Source organism: Seriola aureovittata, chromosome 16 (assembly GCF_021018895.1).
Source record: "Seriola aureovittata isolate HTS-2021-v1 ecotype China chromosome 16, ASM2101889v1, whole genome shotgun sequence".
NCBI lineage: Eukaryota > Metazoa > Chordata > Actinopteri > Carangiformes > Carangidae > Seriola > Seriola aureovittata.
This window is the reverse complement of record NC_079379.1, coordinates 19,800,212-19,827,030: the sequence shown is the minus strand read 5'-3', so window position 1 is coordinate 19,827,030 and position 26,819 is coordinate 19,800,212. Positions and strand designations below refer to the sequence as shown.

The 26,819-nt window shown below is 42.0% G+C and overlaps 3 protein-coding genes across 4 annotated transcripts; all 3 read left to right on the top strand.

The window, feature by feature from the left end:
• The first annotated feature begins 1,013 nt into the window (after positions 1–1,013).
• On the top strand, positions 1,014–18,259 carry mfsd2ab (MFSD2 lysolipid transporter A, lysophospholipid b). Its single transcript, XM_056399906.1, has 14 exons — positions 1,014–1,260; positions 4,477–4,602; positions 5,395–5,519; positions 9,858–9,981; positions 10,735–10,813; positions 10,932–11,107; positions 11,257–11,347; positions 12,541–12,659; positions 13,024–13,107; positions 14,983–15,066; positions 15,262–15,374; positions 15,482–15,625; positions 16,068–16,244; positions 16,334–18,259. The coding sequence occupies exons 1-14, from the start codon at positions 1,171–1,173 to the stop codon at positions 16,386–16,388; spliced, it is 1,587 nt and encodes a 528-aa protein (XP_056255881.1). The 5' UTR covers positions 1,014–1,170; the 3' UTR covers positions 16,389–18,259.
• A 745-nt stretch (positions 18,260–19,004) lies between these two features.
• On the top strand, positions 19,005–19,744 carry LOC130184109 (SOSS complex subunit C-like). The gene has a single exon (XM_056399907.1). It carries the CDS (start codon positions 19,243–19,245, stop codon positions 19,552–19,554), a length of 312 nt encoding a protein of 103 aa, XP_056255882.1. The 5' UTR covers positions 19,005–19,242; the 3' UTR covers positions 19,555–19,744.
• Positions 19,745–20,356: 612 nt separating this feature from the next.
• yars1 (tyrosyl-tRNA synthetase 1) lies at positions 20,357–26,743 on the top strand. 2 transcript variants are annotated; one of them, XM_056399904.1, is made up of 14 exons: positions 20,357–20,495; positions 21,094–21,167; positions 21,279–21,425; positions 21,534–21,709; positions 21,828–21,957; positions 22,051–22,131; positions 22,296–22,388; positions 22,489–22,624; positions 22,732–22,817; positions 22,939–23,074; positions 24,943–25,049; positions 25,197–25,390; positions 25,493–25,634; positions 25,930–26,743. In XM_056399904.1, exons 2-14 carry the CDS (start codon positions 21,111–21,113, stop codon positions 26,038–26,040), a joined length of 1,596 nt encoding a protein of 531 aa, XP_056255879.1. In that variant the 5' UTR covers positions 20,357–20,495; positions 21,094–21,110; the 3' UTR covers positions 26,041–26,743. The 2 variants fall into 2 exon arrangements, with proteins under 2 accessions (XP_056255879.1, XP_056255880.1); XM_056399905.1 differs by having other exon boundaries at positions 20,391–20,495; positions 21,068–21,167.
• The last annotated feature ends 76 nt before the right edge of the window (positions 26,744–26,819 follow it).

Below are 26,819 nucleotides of genomic sequence, written 5' to 3'. Positions count from 1 at the left end.
TTATCAATCACAAAAGTTGTATTCCTAGTGAAGCCATTCAGGCATGAATATTTATTTAAGATATTTGCTGAAAACCAAATTCGAGACCCACAAAAAGCAAACATACAAATTGTTCAGTTAGCTATAATATCTGTATTTTTTTTCTGGATACTAAATCCATTATTTTATCCTTTTTTTGTGATCAAAAAGTTCAATACAGAGTATTGAATAGGTGGAATCTGTCTATAACATACTGACATATTTAACTTCTCCTTCAATGGTAGCTACAGCCATGACATTATATTATTATCACATATATACATCCTCTATCCTATGAAATACCCATAGTAAAAATGTGTATATATACATATATAAAAAATATCAAAATGATGATTTTTTATGATTTATGTTTATTAAAACAACATACATATTAAAATGATATTTATTTTTGTATGTTTTTATTACTAATTTTATGTCTATCTTTCCATTCTGGGAAAGTGGTCTCAGACTTTTGGACCCTATATAATTATTAATGTATATTGACAGGCTTTGGGATGGATAGGTATTTACCATAGACTGTATATAAAAAGGTATTTACATAACACATATGTAAACATGCAAATATAAACATACTTGTATATGTGTTATTTGTATGGGTTAGACATTTATGTCAATACTTGAAATTGTTCCAATTTCTAGGTGTATTTTACATACACGTTTTTTATTACATATAGGTATTTCATATATGGAAATTCAATATATATAACCTACATATATTAACCTTACGTGACATTATAGGGATGAAACAATAGGTTGGTTTATTGTCTGTATAGAGATGCAACATGTGACAGATAAAGCGGTATAACCAGAGTCAGGGGGGAAATGTCTTGAGTGGGAGGGGGGTGTCATACTTCAGGACCTGTATGACTCTGGATAAGCCTGACTGTGACCCGCCTTTGGGGGCGGGGTCAAATATGGCGTGAATGGCAGGGGCGGGGATCTCTAAAAATTACTACATCCACCCTCTGCCACCGCATCCTCTCAGTTTTCAAAAAGATTGTAGACTACGACGATACCACTGGACGTGACTCTTCAAACCTTTACCGAAGACTGTTTTTTTTGGGGGGAGTTTTTCTACGTTTTTTTCTTTTTGTGTCAAGTTTAAACACAAGAAAAAGCAGCTGCTCTGATATGGCAAAAGGAGAAGGAGGTGAACAATACTCCAGCGCCAGTTTATTGAATAAACCGGTGGGCTCAGATGGCATCAAGCTAGCCAAGAAGGTGGGTTCATTCATTACGTTTATTCAAATTTTCAGGGTCGTCGGCAGTTTAGTATTTGTTTGTTTAAGTCACCAGTTAAACCAAGACGAGGAAGGAGCTTGTCTCAACATGAATGAATGGATCACATCGGTAAATTGACATTTTAAAGGAGTGAGTCATGTTACGTTTTGCTAGGCGCGCGTTGCTAATTGTGATATTTCAACACGGAGTTAACCAACATAGCTTCACAATACAGACTTGATAAATTATGAAATGAACGAAATATTATTTAAAAATCATAGACTTTAAGACAATTCAACGAATTCCAGTCAACAAACCAAACCTCCTCTGGTCTTATTCATATCACGAGAAATGCAAAATCGTTAGAAATCATATAAACCGAGGCTTTGTACGGTGTTTGATACAGTTAAATATAGTAACTTTCAGTCATAATTTCTGGGTGGACTCTCTAATCATAGAGGTTTTCGATGCACTCATTACCCCAGCCACACAGCTAATTTTAAAAGCTGAAAATGCCAATCTTCTCACTTGAAGGCTGCACCCTTTTAAATATGGTCATGGTCGTCTTATATTAGCATAGCTTGCCAAATTAATTACACATATATAGGCTATACTAATGATGGAATAAATAAGTGAAAGTTTGAAGTCAACATGTGAATTAAAAAAACGCTGGGTGTTGTAAATAATAAGAGGCGTGTGGGCTGCATCCTCCATGTCACTTTATTGGGATGCATTCGCAATAAAGGTGTGTTTTAATGCTGCGTTCACGGGCTCCTGTGTAGACGCCTCACATCAAGAGAGAAAGGACCAGTTGGCATATATAAACTACAACACAAATATTTAAGAAAACCAAATGTATTGGTACGTGTCTTTCTGTTTTAGATTTAAAAATTAAAAAAAGTGACGACATGCTTTGCACTGTATCAACAAAATGAGGAAGACAAATCATCGACACAGTAGTGAGTTGTTATGGGATCGCATATAGGCTTTCACTTTTCAATGTTTTGTTTTTCACGCGATCTTATTTCTGAAGAATCACTCGTCAAAGAAAACCCCCTCTTAATTAGTTTTTTTTTTTTGAAGGCGTGTTTGAGAGTAATTCACGTTTTTTCCCATAGCTGTGAATGCAGCAGGAAGTACAACTCATCAAGGCGACGTGTCAGACACAGAGGGGGCAGGCTGAGGACGATGTCCTAAAACCCCATCCAAAACCAGACCATTTCTGTCTTTGCCAGTGTATAGATTATTTATTTAGGTGTTTAATATTTCTAATTGTAACTGAAATCCAAAATGCATTTATAACCTTTTGAGTATTTAAAAAATCCACCCAGTGCAGGACCAAAGCTGTTTACAGTGATAACATATTACTACTGCTGCCAGAGGCAGTAGCCTTTTGAGGTAGAAATGAGAGGCTGTGTTTAATGGTTTTAATGTCACTTTTACAAAACACTGTTGGACCTCTGTGTTGAATGTAAGGAATGAGAAACACTGCATCTTTTTTTTTTTTTGCAGAAGACATCAACATACACATAACTCCTCTAATGTAACTGATCTATTTAGGGTGCGCAGAGGAGTATTGTTTTCAAGCCGAGTGACATTGATGCAATGATACTATCCTATGAATGTTGCATGACAAAGTAGGTACAGTCACTGCAGTGAACTTCTTTAAAACTAGGAGTGGCAAAAATATGTATGCATACAAGTAGAGCAGGTGTAGGAGAGTTATATGTAGTGATGAAAAGTTGATCTGCCACACACTGTCAGACAAAAATGTTCTAGCCCTCCGTCTGACATAGACTGACCAATCCTTGTCCAGTTTACAGCTGTATTGCTTAGTTTGAGGGGGAATGTGGGAAGATCACATGGCCAAGTTCGGCCCACGAGATCCTGCGTTCAGTACCGTGGAGACGTGACCTGGATCACCAGATAGTCCAACTGTTGCAAGGCCAACCATTGTGTTCAGTCAGTGCAGTTTGAATAATTGCTTCAATGTTTTGAAGGTGCTGGTTTCTCATTTCAGCCACTGAGCGTTTTGTCAACTAAACAAAGGCTTGGCTGGGTGTATCAACAAGACAGGGGCTGGTTTTTATTCAGTCACAGTCACAGTGCTGTCTTGTGTTGTGGTGATGAGATGAGGCAGTGTCCATTTTCTTGTCATGACAAGACAAATCCTGAAATGTGCCTGCAGATCGGGGTCATTTTTCCATAAACCGATGCTATCTTACAGGTTTACGTTTTGTCTGAGGCTGTTAACAGCAGCTGTGAAGAAAACTCCTTTGACCAGCTGAAAAGGGGACAGATTAGGCAGCACCAAACACAACCTTTTGATTGGTCACGGAGGAGGGTGTGTTTTCACTCCTCTGTGGGCAACACTGGTCAGAGCACTGGTCGAAGTGGCAGCCATCCATCTGGGTGTTAACTCAGCACAGGCTGCTGCCGAGCTGCTGTCCCCCTGGCTTTTGGTGTGTGTGTGTGACACCATGGTGTAGTCATGCCCTGGCACTTACCGGCAGCGATTTGTGTTACTATTAAAGGAGATGTTTAGAGTCGGTCTGTTGAGGAAATTATTACATCTAGACTGAGGAAGATAAAGAAGAATGAGCCCTTGTTAGAACACCAAGGGTTTCTTGTTTCCCAGTGGCTGTCCCTGACTTCTGCCAAATATGCTACGTGATAGTTAGCTTTCTGCCAGCTGCACTTTTAAGACTCTGGCGATATAAGAATTTAGGCCACATTCCTTGTGAGGCAGTAAAAAAATCTATGATTGTCTTAATCTAACCAGTGAGAAAAACGTGAGACTAAAGATTGAAGGAACTACAGGGGGAGGATTAAATTGTTGAGACAGAAATTGAGAAAGTTGGCTATTTATAAGCCAGGGGAGTTTAGCTGTGTGCTGCTGTATTGCAGGCACCCTGTTAAGGTTGAACTGCTTTCGTCGATTTTGCTGAATTTAACTCTCCTATAATTACGTGGGTTAAGTCCTGCCAAAGCCTGAGAAAAGGTTTGTGGGCAGCTGCAAATACTTAAGGACACTTTCTCTAAAAGTAGGTTAATGCATAATATGCCTTTGTTAAGTAGTTTGACAGATCTCATGTCTGCTACTGTGTCTACACTCTGTGAAATTTCCTTATCGTTTTTCCACTTTTGGGGTTAAAGTACTTGATCATTTTTCTTAATGTTTTTCTGTTCTTTTTTCCTTGTATTTCTTTTCTCCAGCACGAGCACAGGAACAGGTTGTCAGTCTGCAACAAGTTATGCTATGCCGTTGGCGGAGCGCCCTACCAGATCACAGGATGTGCCCTGGGCTTTTTCCTGCAGATTTACCTTCTGGATGTAGCTCAGGTGAGTTGGTTGAGATTATTTGAAAACTCCATGATCACACCTGTCCACGTATTTAGTGTCACTTTTACAACATGGTCCTAAATATAGCCACCTTAGTGGGGATGGGAACATAGTGTACCTCCACTACCGACCTTCCTACGCTCTGTGCTGTCCTGCCACAGTATGTGAGGTGGCATTTACAGGCTCGGAGCTGTACACGATCCTTCCTGCGCCCTCAAAGCACCTCTTTCATTAGGCCACATACAAGACATTGTGACCGCCAAAGTTCGCCAACAAATCGTCTGATTGTCCAGGAAAAATGAAGAGGTGGAAAAGGCTGCTCTCTTCTTTCCATTATTGGCTCCATGATGGGGCTCCACTGTATAAAAAGGCTTACAGGGGCTTATTCTGAAAAATGTAAGGGGGGGGGTGGGTGTTGGTAGCACGATGAGGAGGGGCTCACTTTAATGGGCTCTGACACTAATCTGATGGTGAAGGCCAAAATAACGTGTAAGTCAAGAGCTTCCCAGGGTTTAGCTTTGTCCAGCTACTGAGACTGTTGATTAAGAGTCTATTGGGTGACACAGCGTGGTGCAGATTGTACAGTCAGGAGTGGAGCATTCATGCTGCCTTGGCTTCCACTCAGACTCGTCTCCTCTGAACAAAGCTGGGTGAACTGCAGACGGCCTGAGCTGCCAAGTGGCACCTTTCGATAGATTGTCAGCTTGCTCATGACATTCGTTTTTTTTTTGTTTGTTTTTTTTGTCACTGTCACAGTTGCACTAATCTCTGCGTCTTCTTCTGCTTTCACAGCTGGACCCCTTCTATGCCTCCATCATCTTGTTTGTGGGCCGAGCATGGGACGCAGTAACGGACCCCACAGTGGGATTCCTGGTCTCCCGAAGCCCGTGGACACGTTTCGGACGCATGCTGCCATGGTAGGTTTACCCAGCAGTCTGACACTGTTTCGTGCACTGATGCACATGACGACTAGATCTGCTTTTTAGAACAATTTCTTTTTCAGATCTGGGTAATTTTTCTCTGGAGCTCCTGCATCCTCTTTGGGTCTCTGCCAATCCTTTTCCATTAACTTGTTGATAAAGCCCGATCCTTTTCCATTACCTTGTTGATAAGCACCCTGAGTCATACCTCAGGGTGCAAGTTTTCCAGCTTTTCCCTCTACATGTGTCAGTGTTTTGGGGTGAGGCTTTGTGCTGGGTCTCCGTTGAAATCACCAGCGTCATCTCCCAAGAGGGGTTACTATGGGTCATGCTGGTACTCCTGTACAGCTTCCGCATAGCCCACACATGCGTATATGTTCATTCACGCCCCCCCCCCTCTCCCTTCCACACTCACACAGACACAGAGAGACACACACAACTGCTGCTATGCATACCGGCAATAAAATAACCCACTGAAAATTGCCTCTAGTTGAACTGGTCCAGGCTTGACCGCTGAAGCCGAAATGCAAAGGTACTAAGCCTTTTTTGTTTTTTAACTAAACAAATATAAGGAGTTCATGCAGCCGCTGGTTTCCCACAGCACGGCTTTGGCATGGCTTTGACAAATATAACTCCTGCTTGCTACCGAGGCTGCACCTCACTGGAGGCACACAAATCATTTTTCAGAAGGAATTTCTCCAGAGGACTCGGACAGTGGAATCTGTGTGTGTGTGTGTGTGTGTGTGTGTGTGTTAGTGAAACTCATTTTCAGCTGTCTGACATTTCGATATTTAATATTTTTGGTATTTTTCACTTCAGATTGTGAATTCCCCTCATGAGTGAATGTTAAAACGTAGTGTGTGCGTCTGTGTGTGGCAGCCAGCCTGAGGGAGTGGGAGGCCTGTGACACTTCAGGCTTTTTACACGGAAAGGTTACTGACCCTTTTTTTCTTTTTTTTTGCCGCTATATCCCCTCCCCCACATCTCTGCCTCTGAATCTCTAAGCAACCTACAGGGGCTTATCTGAATCATTATACGTCTGCTCGTGAATATTGGATTGTGACTTTTGTCCACAGTTCCCTCCATCGCCAAAAATCGCAGACCCTCGTAAAACTCTTGGTCCGTGTCCGAGGGGTATAATTCAAACGGTTATGTTAGATAAGTGCGGTGTAGGGTGTCAGTTGCTGGTTATAGAAATGGCCGCCAGCCTCCTGTCAGCACTGTGTTGGATGTTTCAGAGCTACTGTCCCTTCAGTAGTAGCTGGGAGCATGCGATACCTCCACAGGGTGATCAGGGCAGTGCAGGAAAAGGGAGATGAGGACACTTTGACAAGCCTAGGTAAATCTCTCAGAGGGGCCAAGGCAGCAACTCCCTAGTTGCATATGAAACGGTGTGAGAAGGAGTGCAGTTGGCAGGTGAACGCAGCCACAAACATCCCTGTTGGTTTCCCACCTCAGCTTCCTGTATTAATGTTCCCTCGGGTGCACCTATAGAGAAAACACCCGCATAATTAATTTACAAAGAATACAAAGGAATTATCATCCTGTGCAGCTAATTAGCAGCTCGTGTGAAGTGCCAGGATATGTTCTTTCTTTGGTAATGAAATAAAAGCTACAAGAGTTACAGATGTACAAAATATATTCAAATGGCCTTTTGTTCTGGACCGACATGAATTTACTAAAATAATTGAAGTCTAGCTTTTGTCACACATGAGCAACCTTGGTTTTGTGATTATTCCTATTAAAGGCGACTTTTTGCTCATACTGTTGTATTTTTAATTACATTTTTAATCAGTTTTAATCAGTTTTAATCACATTTTAAATCATCTCTTGTATGTATAAATGTCTCGTCTTTTCTAAAATGCATAATCTAATTGGATATTTTTGAAATTATATATTTGGCACACTACTTTATACACATAACAGCTGTTCTTTTGATAGACTCACTGTTTATGCAGAAAATTCAACTTAATCAACTTGGTGTCGTAGAGGATTATGATGTCATGGCGGAGGTATATCAGTACTGTAATTTTCTTCCAGCGTGGAGATGCTGACATGTGACTCGAAGTCTTTCAAAAGTGGGTCATTCTTCATGTTGCTTGTGGTAAGCCACAGATACATATCGCCCATTTGCTGTCAGAGAGATGGGTGTAGGTGGGGGGTTGTCGGAGGAGGAAAAGGATGGAGGAATGACGGGCATGTTAGGTCACATGACGCTCATTACAGCCGTTTAGATGTGTGAGGATATGACGATGTGAGGAGATGAGGACGGAGCTGGAGGAAGACCACTGGAGCTGCTCCATCTTAAAATCTCTGTGTGTAGGAAGTGGGGGAGGGGAGAATAGTCGGGCTTCCTTGTCATTGGTCGCTCCCACAACACACCACCTTCCTCAGCCAATAGCGTCGGCTGAAAGGCCCGGTAGGATTTTTTAAAGAGCAGCTGAGGAATTCAGGAGGTTACTGCAGTTCGAGGTGCAGGAAACGAACAGAATGATTTTCACTGTTGCTTCACTGCGACTGCCAGACTGTCACCAGTGACAGACTGCAACTTTCTGCCACTCCCTCAACACAAGTCATTTCTTTACACACTGATTGTGAAAGGCTTGTATCACAACTTCAACAAATACTGGATGTCTTTCTTTGTCCAATATAAACTTAAAATTGAGTTAGAATTTGAGTGTTTTCACATTAAGTTCATGTTTTTTTTTCTCACACTTTTCACATGAAGCAGGAGTTCTTTTTAAATTCTCTTGATTTCACAACCAGAATGTTTTGCAGATTTCTTTTATTGTTACAAGCTGTTCACCCACTCAGCTTAATGGTGACTGCCAGAAGAATGAGTTCACATATCAGCTTATAAGACAACAGTTAATGGCCACCAGACTTGCTGAGATAAAGTCACCCCTCCCAAGTCAGCACGGCTATTTCAGAGGACATTTAAATATGACTCCAGGAAGGGGGATCTGGACAGTGCTTATATGTCACCGCTGTCCTGCAGGCACAGTGCAAGTCTTAGCTTAGCCGTGCAAACTGTTGAAGAACATAATGCACTGACAAAGATGGGACTTGAAAGTTCATTTTTAAAGATTCAAGCATAAGTTTGCATGCTCAAAAGATTCAAGTGAAGGCAATGTCAATGATAGACCGAGCTAAAGCCAAAGGAAGTGGCGTGACTAATTTGGTAGATGTTCATCTCAAGCGGCACAGAGGAAATGAACATGCAGTCCTACATGTGCTGTCATCCCTAGATAAAACATCTGCTTTGACCTGCTCACCACTCCTCGCACACTCCCAGAGTAACTTTCCTCAAGTGTACAGTTAATCGCATCACATGCACGAGAGAGCTTATTGAATGCCGCTCCTCCTGACATTTCTCTCTTTTAAAGAGATATAGATAATCAGAGTTCAGCCATTAAGTGGGATTAAGTTGATTAGCAGCGGGTTTGCAGTGAAGCTGGTCTGTTTCTGTGGCTGGATAGCAGCTGGTGCTTCTGACGAGAATTTGCGTCACTGTGTTTATATACGGCAGTTACATGCTGTTGCTTATGGTCCGATGTGATACGAACATGATGCATGATTTCATGTCCTGTCTGGTGAGGGTGAGCAACCTAATTAACAATAGAGGATCAAGCCGGAAGCCCTGAGCTACTTCCTGTTCTTTTCCTCTTTTTTTCTCATTCCCTGCACTCAGAATCTCATGTGTGATTGGTCAGCGTTGATATGACCATAGGAGGAAGCCGAACAGAGGGAAGGAAGTGACTGAAGGAATTCCTCTCCCACAGGAATTTAAAAAAACATTTTTCCTGTTAAAATGACCTCATGGTGTGAATTTACAGGATGTGAGACGTGTAAGGGAAGAAGGGAGGCGGAGTACAGGATGGCACAGATACGTTTAGAGAAGTAAAACAGATTCTTACTCATATATGAGCATTTGAAACCTTTCTCTCTATTTGTAACACAGGCTGTGTCAGCAGTCGTCTGTGAGATAACGCTAGCCAGGTTTGGTTTTGTTTACCAGCATTCCCAAATGTCATATCCTCTCATAACCCTCAGAGCCTGGCAAACATCAAGCCCAACCTGTTCCATGCACCAGGAACATTATGTCTCTATTAACAACAAACAGCGAGGGAAAAGCAAACCCTGATGAGGAAAAATTGGCGCTCACTGAATGAAAGACACTTCACATCAGTGGCCACAATTTGTTATGTAAAGAGTGGCCCCCTCTTTTCATGATTGTTTACAGAGCGAGAGTGTTTCACGCTCGAGTAGGATCACGTTTTCATCCACTCATGTTGTTGTTGTTGTTGTTGTTGTTGTCTCCTCTTCCCTGTGTAGGATCCTGTTCTCGACCCCTCTGGCTGTGCTTTCCTATTTCCTCATATGGTATGTTCCTCCCTTCGAAGACGGCAAAGTCATCTGGTACCTTTTCTTCTACTGCCTCTTCCAGACCCTTCAAACTGTGAGTACCTCACTGGCGCAGACACAGACGCTCCTTGTGAACACTTACTTGCAATATAAGGTCATGGAAGTGTTTGATTTCCAAATAAGATTTTTACCATGTGTACACCCATCACACTTTCACATCCTCAGTGAAAATTAAAGGTAATCACAGGGTCTATAAGCTTAAGGAACCTTAATTTTAAATATTATTTTTTTAACTGATTCAATCATGACAGTATGAAGCAATCTTTCCTACACACACACACACACACACACACACACACACACACACACACACAACATTTTGTCAGGAAATCCTTAAATTGCACAATAATCTAAAATAAGCATGAACTTGCAGCCAGGAGAAGGTTAGCTTAGCTTAGCATAAAGACAGAAAACAGAGGGAAATGGCTCACCTGCCTCTATCCAGCACCTTCAAATTTCACTAATTAACGTGTTATATCGTGTTTATGTAATCTGTACCAAAACTGAAGTGTAAAAACAACAATTTGTCCTTTTTATGAAGCGTTATGTGCTGGACATTTTTGTTGGCTATGGCTTTGTGTACAGATTAAACCAAGGAGATACATTTCCCCCTGCCTCCAGTCTCTGTGCTAAACTAAGGTAACTGATGGACTCTTAATATTTACCATACAGACACGAGAGCAGTATCGATCTACTCATTTATCTCTCTGCTAGAATACAAATAAACAGAAAGTGAACCACCGACATGCATTCATTTCCTTCTCTCTTTGCTTTTCATTGCCGTCAGTGCTTCCATGTGCCGTACTCTGCGCTCACCATGTTCATCAGCTCAGAGCAGAAAGAGAGAGACTCGGCCACCGCATACAGTGAGTATCACAGTCGGTAAAATGTAAAGTTGTTATTGTGTAAACGAAACCATTCACCGAAAAGACATTAGGTGCATCACCTCGACAGTGACTGAACGTTTCCCCATGATTCTTCCAGGGATGACGGTTGAAGTTCTGGGCACCGTGCTCGGCACAGCCGTCCAAGGACAGATAGTGGGCATGGCCAACGCGCCCTGCCTCCCAGGTCCCGGTGACATCATTGCAAACCTGAACAACTCGGCCAGTTCTGTTGGACTCAATGAGTCAGAGCCTGTCATTTCCCTGGATCACACGGTAAACAAATCTGTTTATCTGTTGTTTGACAATAAAGATTAATAACAACATAACTGTTCAAATGTGAAGCGATGAGAAAATTTGGGATATAGATTTTTCTTGAGTTTTTCTAAACATCGTCCTTCTCTGTTCTCATTCTTCCTCTGCAGAAAGCGGCCTACATGATTGCCTCTGGTGTCATCTGCTTGATCTACATCCTCTGTGCTGTTGTTCTTTTCTTCGGTGTGAGAGAGCAAAAAGGTAAAGCATCTCTCCTTCAATCAAACCGGCTCCATCTTTCAATTTAGATGCCTATGACCACTCCTTTTAATTTAAGCTTTAAATTGTTGAAGAAAATTCACTCAAGTCCTTAGTTTGAAGTTTGCTGTAAAGAAGTAAGTTTAATGGTACCCCAGGATATGGTGAGCCAACTGACACAGAGCAGGTCTGAGGCAGTAGACTGACCCCGAGTGTAGGGCAGGGGGACAGTTATACAGTGAAAGACAAAGGATGGACAACTGTATTTGCATATACCTGGGGTTACAGACATTTGGTCAGACAGGAAAAGAAGTTATAACAAAAGGTAATGTTTATCAGAGGTCTTGTAGTGTAGCACCTTGGTTCAAGTTATCAGGGGGTAGGAGGGGGCCTTGGGCTGGATCAGCATATCCATAGTTGGGCCAGGAAGGGCCCTTAGACTAGATCAGCATATGTATGGATAGGGCAGACAAGGCCCCTAAACTGAATCAACATATGCACAGGTAAGATGTTAAGACAATGAAGCGTTGGTGATGTAAGAGGGAAGAGGGAGACAGACAGTGGTTGATAATAAACAGGGAAGGGTACTTGTTTAAGGTAAGTAATATCTCCTTGATCAAGGATCAAGGAGTCGAATCAGTGGGGTTATAGGGTTATTTCTAGGTGCCAGCCAGTTTACATTAGAGGATGTGTATTTTCTTCCTCAAAATCAAATCCAAAGAAATCCTTCAAAAATAAGTTGAAAATCAGAGATATCTTTTTCCTTTTCAGATGTTGATTTTTGCCTTTTTAAGTGCATATTGCAAAAGGCAAATATATTCAGCTGTAAGCCTGAGAGTCTTCCATGGCTTTTCACACATAAAAGTCACTTAAGTTGATTGGATGCAGATAAACACACGTCTTTCATGTGACAGAGCCGTTACTGACGTTGTGTGTTGTAGTCCAATGGGGATGCACAGTTATGGCTGTATGTTATGGTGTGACTGTGTGCTGACAGGCTGAGTGAGGGCACTAAGGCTTTGGTTAAATTAGAGGCCAGCGATGGGGACCGATAAGACACAATTGTCTAGTGACAGTAAAAGATGAGCCTGAGAGGCAGCTGCCTCATCCTTGTAGGCATGAAGGAGGGAAATAAGAATTTAGGTGAAAGTCATTTTACGTCTTTGTTCATTTTTTCCCGTTTTCTCTCCTTTCAGAGTCTTGTCGTCCCAGGTCGGAGCCCATGTCTTTCTTCCAGGGGATTAAGCTGGTGATGGGGCACGGACCTTACGCCAAACTGGTCATGGTCTTCCTCTTTACCTCACTGGCTTTCATGGTGCGTATAGACACATACATGCACATGCACGCACACACACACACACACACACACACACACACACAATTTTCCTGTGGATTTAATCCATATTCAGGATGTCAATCACGGTCTTTAGTCTCATCCGACTGTCTGTCTCTGCCCGATGTTCAGTTTGTTTTTTGGTTACTGAGTTGAGCCAGTTCTTCTGATGTTGGTAGTCTCTAGGTGGTGCTACCAGCCAGAGTTTACTTAGCGCCCGCAAGGTTGGCCCGCGGTGTGTGTGTGTGTGTGTGTGTGTGTGTGTGTGAGTGTGTGTGTGTATTTATTTATTTGTGTTTACGCAGTAAAACTTGACTGAAGTGCGCCTGTGTGCTTCGTTCCACAGCTCCTGGAGGGAAACTTCGCTCTGTTCTGCAGCTCCACGCTGGGCTTCAGAAACGACTTCCAGAATATTCTACTGGCCATCATGGTGAGCGCACACACACGAACACGAACACGCACACAAGCAGGTGGCATTTTCAGACACTTAGAGATAGGTGCACTGTTTCCATAGCAATGGCCGCTTTTCCCTAATCACCTGAAACCTTGGACAGCCCATTTGTGTGGAATAAGTTAAGCCATTAGCTCCAGAGCGCAGACAAAGCTTCTCTCCCAGGACAAACGCATAAATTGTCTTCAGTCACAAAGCCACAGTGTCTCCCCGCCGCCCATTTCAGTGATGTGTGTCCATTCTGACTCCTCTGCCCAAATGGCATCCCATTCCCACGGACAGTAAAGGAGCCACATTTGCTTTTCCTTTCATGTCAAGGTCTCTCTTTTTATATAAACCCATATCCAAAGAGAAGTCTGGCATATCAAAGAATCGCTCCGCCTTCGGTCCGACAGGTATGAAACCCAGTTAAGCCAAGCATTGCTCCTACTGTAGCACGCACAGCAGCACTGTACAGGGCGAGAAAGTGCAGGTTAAAGAGGTTGAAAAGATTAAATGCTTTGATCCTTTACTTTATGGAAAGGATTACAGAATCAAGGCAGTGACCTTTTTTTTTTTTTTTTTTTTTTTTTTAAAATACACTTATTTAGCAAAATGACTTTTTAGCGGCTTCAACACTGTGAGCTTTCAGAGCCCCTGCTCCTTAATAAGTTACCCTTAATCAGCACTAAGTGATCCTAATCCTCACCTTCAGTAACTTGATGAGATGGCAGGCTAATCTGAGACGCTCGGCTCTTAATAGAACGAAGATGAGTCAAACAAATCAAACTTAGAGGCGTTATGTAAGGGTTTGTTACTCAAGCTGGTTTGTCAGTTAGTTGATGCAAACGGCGAAGGTCAAATGTAATGAAGCATGGTGTGAGAGCAGCGCGGGGGGGGGGGGGTTCCTTCAAAAAGCAACAAACAAAAAGAGCCTTGTGTGTGTTCCTTTGTGCCGAAGAGAGGCACATTTCAGAGAGCATGCTGTATGGTGCATTGCTCTCCAGACTCCATGATGCTGCACAGCACATGTACTCATTTAATCAAGGGCTGCACGGTGTTTATGTGCTAAAGGAGCAGCCGTGTTTGTTTTTATACACCCAGGTCAGGAGTATGAAACTAGCTTTATGAGCTTTAGTTAGAAGATAGAGATGGTCAAGATATTATGATGATTAATTTCTCAGGAAATGGCTGGTAGGGCTTGTAGGGTGGGGATGGTGCCTGGGAACTTCTGACTCAGCACTGCACACAACAATGCTGTTTTTCTTTTTTCTGTTTTGTTTTCACAAGTTTAGATTGAAGGAAATGAAATTATGCGTTCACTTAGACTGAGAAACCACATGAAACAACTTTTGCTGCCACAGACTCATCGTAACGTGGATGTGATGTGTGGGCAGTGGTGGAAAAACACTGTTGCACCTTTTTGCTTTTCTGTTATCTTTACCTTAGTCAAACACTGAGGTCAGAGGTCGCATTGATCTGAGTGAGACCCCCCCCGTAGCGTCGTTAGGATGACCCCTGTGGAAGTTTGCATCACATTGAACTCGAATTTGTTTTAGGAAGAGCTGTAGAGGCCGTATTATCTTCCATCGTCACTGTTGTGTTTGGCATATATGAGAAGTCAGAAGTGCTTCTGCATCGCCGCGCTTCAAGTCCGGAGCGGAAGGATTTTGAGAATGCACCTAATGTCATGCTTCTTTTATTTGTTATGCAACGCGACACAGAGGATCATCCTTTCCTGCTTCTCCAAGCTCTTGCTTACTTGTAATAAAAGGCCTTTTTATGGAATTTATTGGAATCTGTTTCAGTTTTGTGTGTTTGTCAAAGAAAAACAGCTGGTTAACCGGAATTTTAATGTTTTTTTTCCCCCCACAGCTTTCAGCTACTCTGGCCATCCCCTTCTGGCAGTGGTTTCTCACTCGCTTCGGGAAAAAGACAGCGGTTTATGCTGGCACCTTGGTAAGGCCCACAATCACGTCCAGACACCACTTCTAAGTCACATGAAGCCTAAGATTGACAGGATTTAAGTGTTATCCTAGGAGTTATGAGACAACAGCTGTAGTGCCATTAAGAAGCTAGTTTTGGGAAGTAAAACTCTGGCGGACAGCTGTTCAAGTGAGCTTTAATGGTCTAATATGTGTCTGTACTTTCCAGGCTGTGGTTCCCTTCATGATCCTGGTGGTGTGTCTGAAGAGTAACCTGATTGTTACCTACGTTGTCTCCTTCGCTGCTGGGGTTGGAGTGGCCGCAGCCTTCCTGCTGCCCTGGTAAGACCCCTGCTGTCTCTGGGTCAGCTTTTACATGATGTATTAAGTGTGAAGGTGCGAAACCAATTCTGACTCTTAACATTTTTTTTTTTTTTTTTTTTGCTCAGGTCCATGCTGCCTGATGTTGTCGACGATTTCCAAGTGCAGAACCCAAACTCCACTGGCCACGAAGCTCTCTTCTATTCCTTCTACGTTTTCTTCACCAAGTTCGCCTCTGGAGTCTCTCTGGGCATCTCCACGCTCAGTTTAGAGTAAGTACTCACATGCTCTCTCTCTCTCTCACACACACACACACACACACACACACACACACACACACACACACACACAGACCCTATATTGGAAATGTTTTTTAGGGATTATATGAAGTTTTTTTTATTCTTTTATCTAACACACTTGGACACAATATGAGGCTAAGCCAAATCTCCCAGAACCCAAATCCCACATCAAAGCAAGGAATTCTTTTTGCTTTCATTTGATCCAGTACAGTAAGACTGTTTGTGTGTGTGTGATGAGTTCATGCATCACATGACTGATTCTACACCAGTGTTGGCCTTTGATCAGCCATTTGGTGGGAAACTACCCTTCATATCTATATCTATCTATATTACATTAACACTCTGCTTTGCACAAGGATGTGAAACACTTATGTTTTCATTTTCATAATTGTGTTTCTTCTGTTATTTTTTTCAGTTTTGCAGGCTACATCAGTAGAGGCTGCTCTCAACCAGAAGAAGTGCATTTAACCTTGAAAGTGCTGGTTTCCGCCGCCCCCATAGCTCTTATCATTATCGGCTTGATCATTTTGTACTTTTATCCGATCGATGAGGAGAGGAGGCAAGGCAACCGCAAACTGCTGCAGGAACAAAGGTGAGGCTGTGAACTGAAACCCCTTGCTCTCTTGTTGTTTTTATGTGTGTTTGTCTGAGAGACTGAAAACACTTGTGTTTTTCCTGCAGGGACAACGAGACAGATTCAGACACAGACTCGACAGAGCTGGCCAACGTGGTCTAGGACATTTTATAGAACCTACGGACCAATCAGATGAACGGCTGGCATTTTGCACTGGGCAGGACCAACAGACCCGGGTCTGTCGGATCATACAGACACTGCCTTGTCCAATCACATCGCTGCTGTTTTACGTCTCCAAAAGTGTCGCTTCAGCCACACTGAGGGCTTTCTAAAGATCGACTAACCGTCCCCATTTGTGACCTTCTCCTGGCATGAAATTCTCTTTCCTCTTTTGTTCAGTCAGATCTCAAAAGCCTTACTTTTTTCTACAGCACAACTTCTGAGTAATGTGGGAAAAGAACTTTTTTTTAAAGGTTGGTCTTGAAATGTGATTGGATCATGTTTTGTCAGTGTTCTCGCTGGAACTGAACAGTTTCCATCCTCTTATAAACTAATGACCTTGAGCGCTGCACTAAAAACATCTTTATACTTCAGAGATGTAAAACATCGTAAGAAACTTGAACAAACAGTGATGACGCCTTAATTTCAGCCCTGTTTTGGGGTTAAAATTCAAAAGTGATACCTGTGTCAGTCACTTGCTCCTGAGTCATTGACTTGTTGAGTATTTTCAACGTGTTTAAATGTGTTTTGTAATTTTACAAGATCTCCTCATAGTTTACCGAAACCAGTTGGTTTCCATTTCATTCCCGTCCCTTCTTTTTGTCTTTTTTTATAATCTCTTTTTAAAGAGATGTAATATTGGAACTAGTGGTGTGGCGTTAACAGCTCATTTTAGTTCCCCACCATAATACTGAAACCACTACATTAGTAAAAGCAGTTATTTTGTACATATAACTGCAATGTTTATCCAGCTATTGCATTAATTACATCTCATTTATACAACGGCTACTGAAGACAAGGAAAGCTTCTTTTCTCTAAACACTTTCATTTTCTTAATATTGAACAAAACGATGACTACAGCACGGTACTAATTTAGAGATATCATTATTTAAATATTTATTAGTTTTGATTTTACTGTTTTGGAATTCATGTTTGCTGGAGAGCCGTGTAGTATTTAAATCTATTTAAAGCCTGTAGGTTTTTTCCAACTGGATTTAAAAATGAGGAAAATGGGGTGGCAGTCAAATTTTAAAACATTCACGCACCTTTTTAATGCATGTTGCCAATGCTACTGTCTTTGCTCCATATGCCTTCAAAAAAGGGAAGCATGTAATTGTGGGAAAAGAGAAGATTGGAAGGTGGGGAAGTGAACCTGTTTTAGTCTCCCTTGGGTGTTTTTTTCTTTGTATATATGTATGTTTACAGAAGGAACCACCAGGATGCTTTGTGATCATCTCAATCCCTGTCATTGAAATGAGGATTGACATATTTCATATCTATTGATATGGAAATGTGTACACACAGTGTCATATGTTATACATACTGTTACATCTTTTGACTTGTTGTTTCTGACAACTGAGTTGCCAAATGTGAAAATGTTCATATTTCATTCACTTTATTTTTCCATTTTATTTTATGTTTTTCTCACCAGAAGTTCCTTATATTGTTAATACTGGATAGTGTACATACCAAAAACAGTGCCATTTTCGCCCACAAACCCTGTTATAAATGTACATCATGTAAATCTCATTCTGTTTTATTTTGTCAGCGTTTTGTCTTTTATGGCTCTGTCACTGAACTTCCTCATGACTCTTGAGGCTGTAGCCAAATGTGTGAGCTTTAATCCCACTGGGACACACAGAAGCCTTGTGTACATGCCTCCTGTGCATATGTATATATTGTATGTAAACCTGTAAATATCTTTGATATTTGTGGCTGCAAGTGAAATGTACATTGTTCTGTAGTTATTTAAGGAAAAGATGTTCAGATGGAAAAAGATATTGTTAATAAATACTAATTAAGTGTATTATGAAGGAATTGTCAACATGTGTTTACTTGACACAACTACATAACACAAGCTGGAGCCAATTTAAACAAGAACATAAAATCACACATGCATCATGTGGGTACATTAGCCATAACCCAATGCATACTGAAGACACTGAGATAACTCTTCTGATATTTTCATATTATGTCCTTAAGTACTTGGAGCTAGTTGTTAGAGCAGACACAAAAATTACTAAATGAGAGCTGGTTTAAAAATAATATAAAAAGTAAATATAAAATATCTAAAAACAATTTATAAAACAAACAATAAATTGAACAATATGTATGTATATGTTTATATAAAACTAAATTTAAACAATTACTCTGCATACTTTGCATACTTTGGGTAGCATTAATTGCACACTACTGCCATCTAGTGCTGAGTTTTTAAAAAGCTATTTAAAAAGCAGCATCAATGAAAAAAAGAGTATAAGTAGTTAAAAACAGTTAAAGCAGTGGTTTGGGGGAAAAAAAAGAAAACAAAAAACGTTTCAAATGACACTTGACATGAGACTTTTTACAGGAGGATGTGTCATATCAGATCCATTCTTTGAGATTAGTTGAGGGTCAATAATCTGCCATAGATTGTGTATTGACTTGATTGATTTCCAGTTTCGTTGTAATTTTTAAGATCCTTGTTGTCTCGTATTCACAGAACAGATTAAGCATGTTATGGTACTTTTTAAACATCATTAATACACGTAAAGTATAGTGCAGTCTTCCTTAGGAACTCGTGTGCCTTTATTTTGAAGGCAGATCGTTGAATCCGGAAGTGTTTTACACTGTTAGCATACAGCGGCAATTTTAGCACTTAAATTTTAATACTTAATTTTGGTTCCTCGTGCGCCTTGTCTGTCAATTACAGCGACATTAGCTTGACAAGTATCTAACTTAAACAAATAACGCTAACAGCGACATTGATCTCCTTCATGGATTGACTTTTATGTGCTCCGCTCGCTGCTGAGCTGACATGGCTGCCAACCCCCCAGGACAAGGCTTTCAGAACAAAACCCGGGTGGCCATCCTGGCGGAGCTAGACAAGGAGAAGAGGCGGCTGCTGCAGAGCCAGTCCATGAACAGCCCTGGAGCCAACATCCCCCTGTCGTCCAGACCGAGCCTGAAGGAAGTGAGGGACAGCGCGGAGCAGCAGCACATCGCCGCCCAGCAGAAGGCCGCCCTGCAGCACGCTCACGTCCACTCGTCCGGCTTCTTCATCACGCAGGACTCGTCGTTTGGGAACCTCATCCTCCCGGTGCTCCCCCGCCTGGAGCCCGACCTTTGACTCTGAATGTCCCGACAAAATACTGACCCATGCCCCGGCCCTGGTGGACACTGGCAAAAACTCACATGCAAAATCATACCTGTGGTTCTGTTTCTGTCTTTTATGTGATATTTTTCCTGTAGTCAGTCTAATGGTGATTTAGGCTTCCAGGTAACCTCAGTGACAGAATAAAACGATGTATTTGAACTCACTGAATTAGCGTTGCTCTATTTGTACGGGTACATAGGCAATCTGGGCCCCCAGAGTGCTGTCAGCCCTTCTGTAATTGTTTCACACATTCTGCTGTTATTACAGTCATCATTACCTTTCACTTCACTAATGACGACTTATATTTGTTGCTAGGCAAACAGGATGGCCAGCCATTATACACGTAGTGCTTTAAGAGTGTAATAACACATACTGGGTTGTAACAAGGAGCACTATTTATGTTAATTGCTCGCAGAGCTTTCTATTGAAGGTAATGAGAGAGAAAGAGTAGTTTTGTTTTATTTTATTTTACATTGAGCTTACATGGAGTATATACTGTGATCAATCAAAATAATCATTTAGCATATTCAAACCCAAGACAACAGCTGGGTGCATACACAATGTACAGAGGGCAGGTTGTTTGTATGGGCCTAATATTATTTTCCTTCTAATATTTTGTTAGTTTGTCTTGTCCTATGCACCTGACGCACCGATCACACTCACTGCAATTACCTGACATTGTCATCTATGCCTGCCAGCTGTAGAAAACATTATTTCAATAAATATTTTAATTCCAATAGAAGCAGAACCTCGCAATCGTGTGCTCTGTAATCTACACTCGATTGCTTTCCCCTGGAGTCTACAGTGAGTCAGTCGATAGCAGAGCAGAGTCTGTCGCTGATGCAACCACACTGACTGGTCCACCCAGCCGGCTCCTCTCACCCACGTCTCACTGTAAGAAGTCAGGTTTTGAGGTAAGTCAGCAGGTTGTACAGTGTTGCTTTATGGTAGACTGATATCGCCGTTATATGAGATGAAAATGTAGCTATTAAACAGGTCGGAAGTCGGAAAGTGGAGCTAGATAACGTTAGCTGCACATGTTTTTTTTTTTGCTAGCTGGCTCGCTACATAGCCTTAGTCGGCTGGTTGATTCAATATAAGCGTGACGTTACTCTAAGCTCCAGGTCAGTGTAACGTTAACGTCACCTTTCTCAGTGGCTAACTTACTTGGATACAACCTGTCTAATACATTTTATTAACTGTTATAGTCGTCTGGTAAATTCGGCACACAGACAACTCATTAAACTGCTGTGTCTTTTTCATAAAACATCCAAATTTAGGACGGATCATATGCAGTTTGCTACCGCCCACCATAGCGCAGATTTAGTGAAAGGGGATTTTGTGTAACGTGGGAAACAGCCAAACCAGCTCAGAGAAATGTAACCATGTAATTTATTTGTCCGTCGCCAGGGGCAACATTAAAACCGAAATTGATTTAAAAGAGTCTCGACTCACATATGCTGCTGCTGCTGCTGTTCACTCACAGTAATACTCGAACTGCTGCCCTCTCAGTTAGGAGTCCCTGAGCCATGGCAGATCAGCTGAGTCCTGATGAGAAGTTCGACCTCATCACTAGGAACCTCCAGGTGGGAGACACAAACACACACACACACACACACACACACTCTCACAGCGACTGAAGTCCATCAGTAGCTATTGGTCTCATGAATCTCTGGTTGTGTGTGTGTGTGTTGCAGGAGGTCCTGGGAGAGGAGAAGCTGAAGCAGGTTCTTCAGGAGAGAGAGCTGAAAGTTTACTGGGGTACAGCGACCACAGGAAAACCCCATGTCGCTTACTTTGTCCCCATGTCCAAGATAGCAGACTTCCTGAAGGCTGGATGTGAGGTGGGTACATCTCAGTGAGCGTCTTGTCTGTCGATGAGGCGTCGATTTAATCTGTTTTGCAGGAGCTTACAGGTTTGCTTTTTGTGTCTTTTTTTTTCTTTTCCTCAGGTCACTATTCTGTTTGCAGACCTGCATGCCTACCTTGACAACATGAAAGCCCCCTGGGAGCTGCTGGAGCTCAGGGTGAAGTACTATGAGCAGGTCATCAAGGCCATGTTGGAGAGCATTGGTGTGCCACTGGAAAAACTCAAGTTTGTCAAAGGAACGGACTACCAGCTCAGCAGGTCAGTTGGGCCGACGCTGCTCTCTGACTGTCTTGACATGTATTTGTATAACTTTATATTCTCTGAAACAGACTTGACTTAAACTAATGTTATAGCTCTTTGTTTTCATGTTTGTCAGAGAGTACACTCTGGACGTGTACCGCCTGTCCTCCATGGTGACAGAGCATGATGCTAAGAAGGCCGGAGCTGAGGTTGTTAAACAGGTGGAGCATCCTCTACTGAGTGGTCTGCTCTACCCTGGACTGCAGGTAATACCCCTGTTATTAGGTGGAGTATAAGCAGTGTTATATACTCAATGAGTGTCTGCAGCAGCAGTAAATGTGACATTTCTTTGTCCTCAGGCTCTGGATGAGGAGTACCTGAAGGTGGATGCCCAGTTTGGAGGAGTTGACCAGAGGAAGATTTTCACCCTGGCAGAGAAGGTACCATCACCCTCCAACATTTATCTGAACTCTCCACCCTCTCCATAAGGGCAAGATCTTCTGGAACAGTTTTCTGAATAAGATTTATCAAAACTAAAGCAGAGGTCCTCTTTGAATTTTAACTGATCGCTCATCTAAACTGCAGCTTTTCTTTTTGTCTCCAGTACTTGCCCTCTCTTGGATATGCTAAACGTGCCCATCTGATGAACCCAATGGTACCAGGACTGACAGGAACCAAGATGAGCTCTTCAGAAGAAGTAAGCCTGCAGCCATATTATTTGTCAGAGGAAAAAAGTGATAAAGATTTAAGATTTGTGTGGTTTATATGATATATATTTTATCTCTTTGTGGCTGCAGGAATCAAAGATTGACCTACTGGACTCTAAAGAGGATGTGAAGAAGAAGCTGAAAAAGGCTTTCTGTGAGCCAGGAAACATTCAGAACAACGGAGTCCTCTCCTTTGTCAAACACGTCCTCTTCCCTCTGCGTGGAGGTAGAAAACTCCTCCTTTAATCTCCTATTATCTTTGCCTCTGGCTTCTCTTCCACTTGTAAGAAGAATATAAAATGAGTGAATATTTGGGATCCACGTGTATTTCAGAGTTCTGCATCAAAAGAGACGCCAAGTGGGGTGGAGACAAAGTCTACACGGGATTTGAAGAGGTGGAGAAGGACTTTGCTGAGGAGGTAATGTACAGTCTAACTGGATTGTTTGAAGAGTAAAAGCTCCTCTTAAATGATATCTCTACAAAAATGTTTAATTTTCTCCTTATGTTCTGCTCTAATCATTGATCTCTGCACTTGTTAGACGGTCCATCCAGGAGACCTGAAGGCCTCAGTGGAAGTTGCACTAAACCAACTGCTGGATCCAATCAGAAAGAAGTTTGAGTCGCCTGAGCTCCGCAAGCTTACCAACACTGCCTACCCTAACCCTTCAAAGACAAGTGCGTGCTTAACCCACTGTCCTCATTTGGTCCTCTTCTTCTCATATGACTTCAATCCTTTCAGCCCAAATACAGTAGGGCAAAAAAGTATTTAGTCAGCCACCAATTGTGCAAGTTCTCCCATTTAAAAAGATGAGAGGCCTGTAATTTTCATCATAGGTATACCTCAACTATGAGAGACAAAATGAGGAAAAAAAAAAAAAAAAAAAAAAAAAAAAAAAAAAAAAAAATCCAGAAAATCACATTGTCTGATTTTTAAAGAATTTATTTGCAAATTATGGTGGAAAATAAGTATTTGGTAAATAACAAAAGTTCATCTCAATACTTTGTTATATACCCTTTGTTGGCAATGACAGAGGTCAAACGTTTTCTGTAAGTCTTCACACACTGTTGCTGGTATTTTGGCCCATTCCTACATGCAGAGCTCCTCTAAAGCAGTGATGTTTTGGGGCTGTCGCTGGGCAACACAGACTTTCAACTCCCTCCAAAGATTTTCTATGGGGTTGAGATCTGGAGACTGGCTAGGCCACTCCAGGACCTTGAAATGCTTCTTACGAAGCCACTCCTTCGTTGCCCGGGCGGTGTGTTTGGGATCATTGTCATGCTGAAAGACCCAGCCACGTTTCATCTTCAATGCCCTTGCTGATGGAAGGAGGTTTTCACTCAAAATCTCATGATACATGGCCCCATTCATTCTTTCCTTTACACGGATCAGTCGTCCTGGTCCCTTTGCAGAAAAACAGCCCCAAAGCATGATGTTTCCACCCCCATGCCTCACAGTAGGTATGGTGTTCTTTGGATGCAACAATTCTTTCTCCTCCAAACACGACAAGTTGAGTTTTTACCAAAAAGTTGTATTTTGGTTTCATCTGACAGTCTCCCAATCCTCTTCTAGATCATCCAAATGCTCTCTAGAAAACTTCAGACGGGCCTGGACATGTACTGGCTTAAGCAGGGGGACACGTCTGGCACTGCAGGATTTGAGTCCCTGGCGGCGTAATGTGTTACTGATGGTAGCCTTTGTTACTTTGGTCCCAGCTCTCTGCAGGTCATTCACTAGGTCCCCCCGTGTGGTTCTGGGATTTTTGCTCACCGTTCTTGTGATCATTTTGACCCCACGGGGTGAGATCTTGTGTGGAGCCCCAGATCGAGGGAGATTATCAGTGGTCTTGTATGTCTTCCATTTTCTAATAATTGCTCCGACAGTTGATTTCTTCACACCAAGCTGCTTACCGATTGCAGATTCAGTCTTCCCAGCCTGGTGCAGGTCTACAATTTTGTTTCTGGTGTCCTTTGACAGCTCTTTGGTCTTGACGATAGTGGAGTTTGGAGTGTGACTGTTTGAGGTTGTGGACAGGTGTCTTTTATACTGATAACGAGTTCAAACAGGTGCCATTAATACAGGTAACGAGTGGAGGACAGAGGAGCCTCTTAAAGAAGAAGTTACAGGTCTGTGAGAGCCAGAAATCTTGCTTGTTTGTAGGTGACCAAATACTTATTTTACTGAGGAATTTACCAATTAATTCATTAAAAATCCTACAATGTGATTTCCTGGATTCTTTCCCCCCATTCTGTCTCTCATAGTTGAAGTGTACCTATGATGAAAATTACAGGCCTCTCTCATCTTTTTAAGTGGGAGAACTTGCAAAATTGGTGGCTGACTAAATACTTTTTTGCCCCACTGTATAACAGAATGACTATCTTTGCATTAATTAGTTTGTCAGGTTGTTGCATGGGAAAATTTATCGTCATTTATGTGTGTGTGTGTGTGTGTGTGTGTGTGTGTGTGTGTGTGTGTGTGTGTGTGTGTGTGTGTGTGTGTGTGTGTGTGTGTGTGTGTGTGTGTGTGTGTGTGTGTGTGAAATTAGAAGCGGGAGGAAAGGGTGCCAAGGCAGGTGGAGGAGGAGGAGATGACGATGAGCTGGCACCCTCCAGATTGGACATCAGAGTGGGCAAGGTCATCAGTGTGGAGAAGGTACAAGGTTAAGATGTCACTTGATGCCTGATCATCAAATTGATACATAACCTGAGCTTGTCTTGAGATGTATGTGGAGACGATGCATCGATATTAAAAGCCCTCTTCCTCTGTGTTCACTGTGTTTCTTCTCTGTTCAACTTTCAGCATCCAGACGCTGATTCACTGTACCTGGAGAAGATCGACGTGGGCGAGGCGGAGCCCAGGACGGTAGTCAGCGGGCTGGTGGCCTATGTTTCACAGGAGGACCTGCAGGACAGAATGGTGTTGTTGCTGTGCAATCTCAAACCCCAGAAGATGCGAGGGATCGAGTCGCAAGCCATGCTGCTGTGTGCCTCTGTGTGAGTGCCATTCATTTTCTTTTTTCCACAAAGACAAATGCAGCTTGTCCCCTCAGCCTTATCTTTTTATTTCTTCACTCTCTCTGATTGGCTGATTTTTAGTGAAGGGGAGCCCAGGAGGGTGGAGCCTCTAGACCCTCCAGAGGGTTCGTCACCAGGGGAACGGGTCTTTGTGGAGGGATATGAGACAGGCAAAGCAGACGACAGACTCAACCCAAAGAAGAAGGTGTGGGAGAAACTACAGGTGCGTTTCAGTCAGATTTTACTTTCACTTAATAGAATGGAGCCATCGTTAATGTTATAAGTAACACCTATGCTTTTCCTGTTATGACAAGTCATTGTCTTTACTGAAAGAATAACACAGTAAATTCCATCAGTTCAGTTCTTAGTACAAACTTTTCAAAACATGGATTCATATGTTAATATTTATTAATATGTTTCCAAAATAGAATAATGGCATATTGGAATTTAATGATGGGTCTTTAGGGGGACGTTCTGTGTATTCGCAATGATTTTATTTTTTTTCTGTCTTCTCTCAGGTCGACCTTAAGGTCTCAGACGAGTGTGTAGCTCAGTGGAAAGACAAGCAGCTGATGACCAAACTGGGACAGATCACATGTAAAACACTGAAAGGAGGCAACATCAGTTAAATACACTCAAGCTACATTCAACACTGAAGCTGCTGCTGCCCACCACCTCAAAACAACAATACGCTCATCACCAAATTGCCATGGCGACAACGGTCAATCTTCATCTGGATGTTTTCTCGGAAAAGGACATCGATGCCAAAAGTCTCAGATGCTTTCAGACTGGCTTTGACAAATTCTGTTACCTTGCTTTGACTTCATTAGGAAAGATGTATGTAATTCCTCTAAACATAAGCAACTTACAAGAAAAATTATGAAACTAATCAACCTTTGATTCATTCGTTTATCTTTTTTGTTTACTGGGCATTGATGGTTTTACTAATGCACTTAAATGTACACATACAAGAAATGTTCTGCAAATCGAGATAGAATGTTGACGTACCAGTCGCTCATTCTTGGTAGTAGCTGATAAGGATTCTCAGGTGTTTAAAAAGGGACTTAATGTATCAGTACTTTTCCTGGGTAAAATTGCACTTGTGTTGTTTGCCTTCATGGTAAATGTCATGCCAAACTGCCAAACCTAATTAATAAGAATGGTTTTATGGGGGTTTCAGTCATCAGATGTGTGGAAAGATGTATTTGCCTTGTGCTATAGGACGGTTGCATTTGGGGGTAATGTTGTACAGACATCAATAACTGAACATTAACTGTCATAATCAAATAATACATAATCTCAAATATGAAATAAATGCTGAATTTTGTGGTCTGCAGGAATTAAATGTTTGTGTTGGATGAGCAAAATGAGTAAAAAAACTGAAAAAACACATGGTTACTATGGTTAC